Genomic DNA, 1427 nt, shown 5'->3' with positions numbered 1-1427 from the left:
TTTAATTTTAGATTCCTCACCGGATAATTATGATGGTCATAAAAGAGTAGCTTCTCATTGGACTTCTGAAAACACTTGTTGAACATATTGGTTTTAAACTTCACAAATTATACAGAGATTGAATCCAACAATACTGGGTGTCTGTGATCCATATAAGGTTAAAACATCCAAGTAAGTCAGGTCTTCTTCCATGACAGATTACACGTTTCCATCCCAATTTATATCTGGTCATGAGCAAGTTCTGACTGTTGTACTTACAGTTTCTTGCAGAAAATTCTAAAATTCATTTGTCTTATCCATATTTGGTGACAAAAGCAAATACTAGACGTAACTGGTGGTCTTATTATTTGCCATCTCGTTCCTTTGCCTGCCCATATGGGGCTCACGGGTCGTGTTCCTTTGATTGTCTGTGTGAGGGTCATGGGTCGCGTTCCTTTGCTTGTCTGTGTGAGGCACACAGTGCGTTGGCGTCAGGCATCCTGGTCTTTGCTCCTTTCTATTGCAGCAGAAAAAGCCACAGAGAAGACATCCTCCAATGAAAAGCACAGCAGCGCTTGCCCAGCCGAGAAAGAGTGCTGCTCCCAGCTCTCGTTTCTGAGGTACGGGGACGGCTGGGTTGTAGAAATCCCTGATGATGATATTGGCTGTCCAGCACACTGGAATCAGAACAAGGATGCCCGTCAGGATGAAGAGAACTCCAGAAGCACCCAGAAGGTACACTTTAGCCTTCTCGTTAGAGCCTGTACACTGGATCTGCCTCATGCCACAGATGCCAAGAATCAAAGCAATCAAGGACAGAGCAACAGCCACACACATGAGTGCGCGTGATGCTTCCAGGACGGGTGGCAGAGCCAGCAAGGAACCATAGAACTTACACTGCAACCTGACCTTGCCTTGTCGGACGCAGTTCATCCAAAGCCCTTCCCAGATCCTTTCGAAGACAATAATGTTGCTGCCAATGAACGCAGACACTCTCCACTGAGGCAGTAGGGTTGTGGCAAGAGTCCCAACAAGGCCGAAGAACCCAAGAACCAGCCCAGCAATCTGCAGTGGATAAAACGCCATGACTTTGATTTTGCAGACTAGTCTATTCTGGAATGATTGAAGACGCTGAAGACAGAATATGGAGAGCTGGGAAGTCTAGAACCGTCTCAAATGATATTCTCTGTGCTGCTTCTGCCCTTTACATTTTAGTCCAATCAACAACAATGACTGAACTTGGCCTAACTAGAAGTACCTGTTGTAAATGAAAGCTGTCTTGGTACACATCCATTTGTTACTCTATGGGTTATTTACTAGTCATACGTAATTGTTTCCCAGCCAATAAGAAGGTAGACAGTGGTGTGTCAAGAAAAACTGCATTCAACTTTAGTGTTTCTCATATTATTATTGTCTTAGTAATGCTGTAATTAAGTTTCAAAGCTTCC

The 1427-nt window shown here is 44.1% G+C and overlaps 1 protein-coding gene across 1 annotated transcript; it reads right to left on the bottom strand.

The window, feature by feature from the left end:
- Positions 1 to 245: 245 nt before the first annotated feature.
- Positions 246 to 1065, bottom strand: CLDN17 (claudin 17). The gene has a single exon (XM_004588639.2). The coding sequence runs from the start codon at positions 1063 to 1065 to the stop codon at positions 322 to 324; it is 744 nt and encodes a 247-aa protein (XP_004588696.2). The 3' UTR covers positions 246 to 321.
- Positions 1066 to 1427: the final 362 nt, after the last annotated feature.

The sequence above is a fragment of the Ochotona princeps genome, chromosome 3, assembly GCF_030435755.1.
Source record: "Ochotona princeps isolate mOchPri1 chromosome 3, mOchPri1.hap1, whole genome shotgun sequence".
Lineage (NCBI taxonomy): Eukaryota > Metazoa > Chordata > Mammalia > Lagomorpha > Ochotonidae > Ochotona > Ochotona princeps.
The sequence above is the reverse complement of the archived record's forward strand: the minus strand, read 5'-3'. Positions and strand labels throughout refer to the sequence as shown.

Coding starts and splice junctions, on each gene's coding strand:
- CLDN17 (XM_004588639.2), bottom strand. CDS start 1,065: ATGGCGTTTTATCCACTGCAGATTGCTGGGCTGGTTCTTGGGTTCTTC.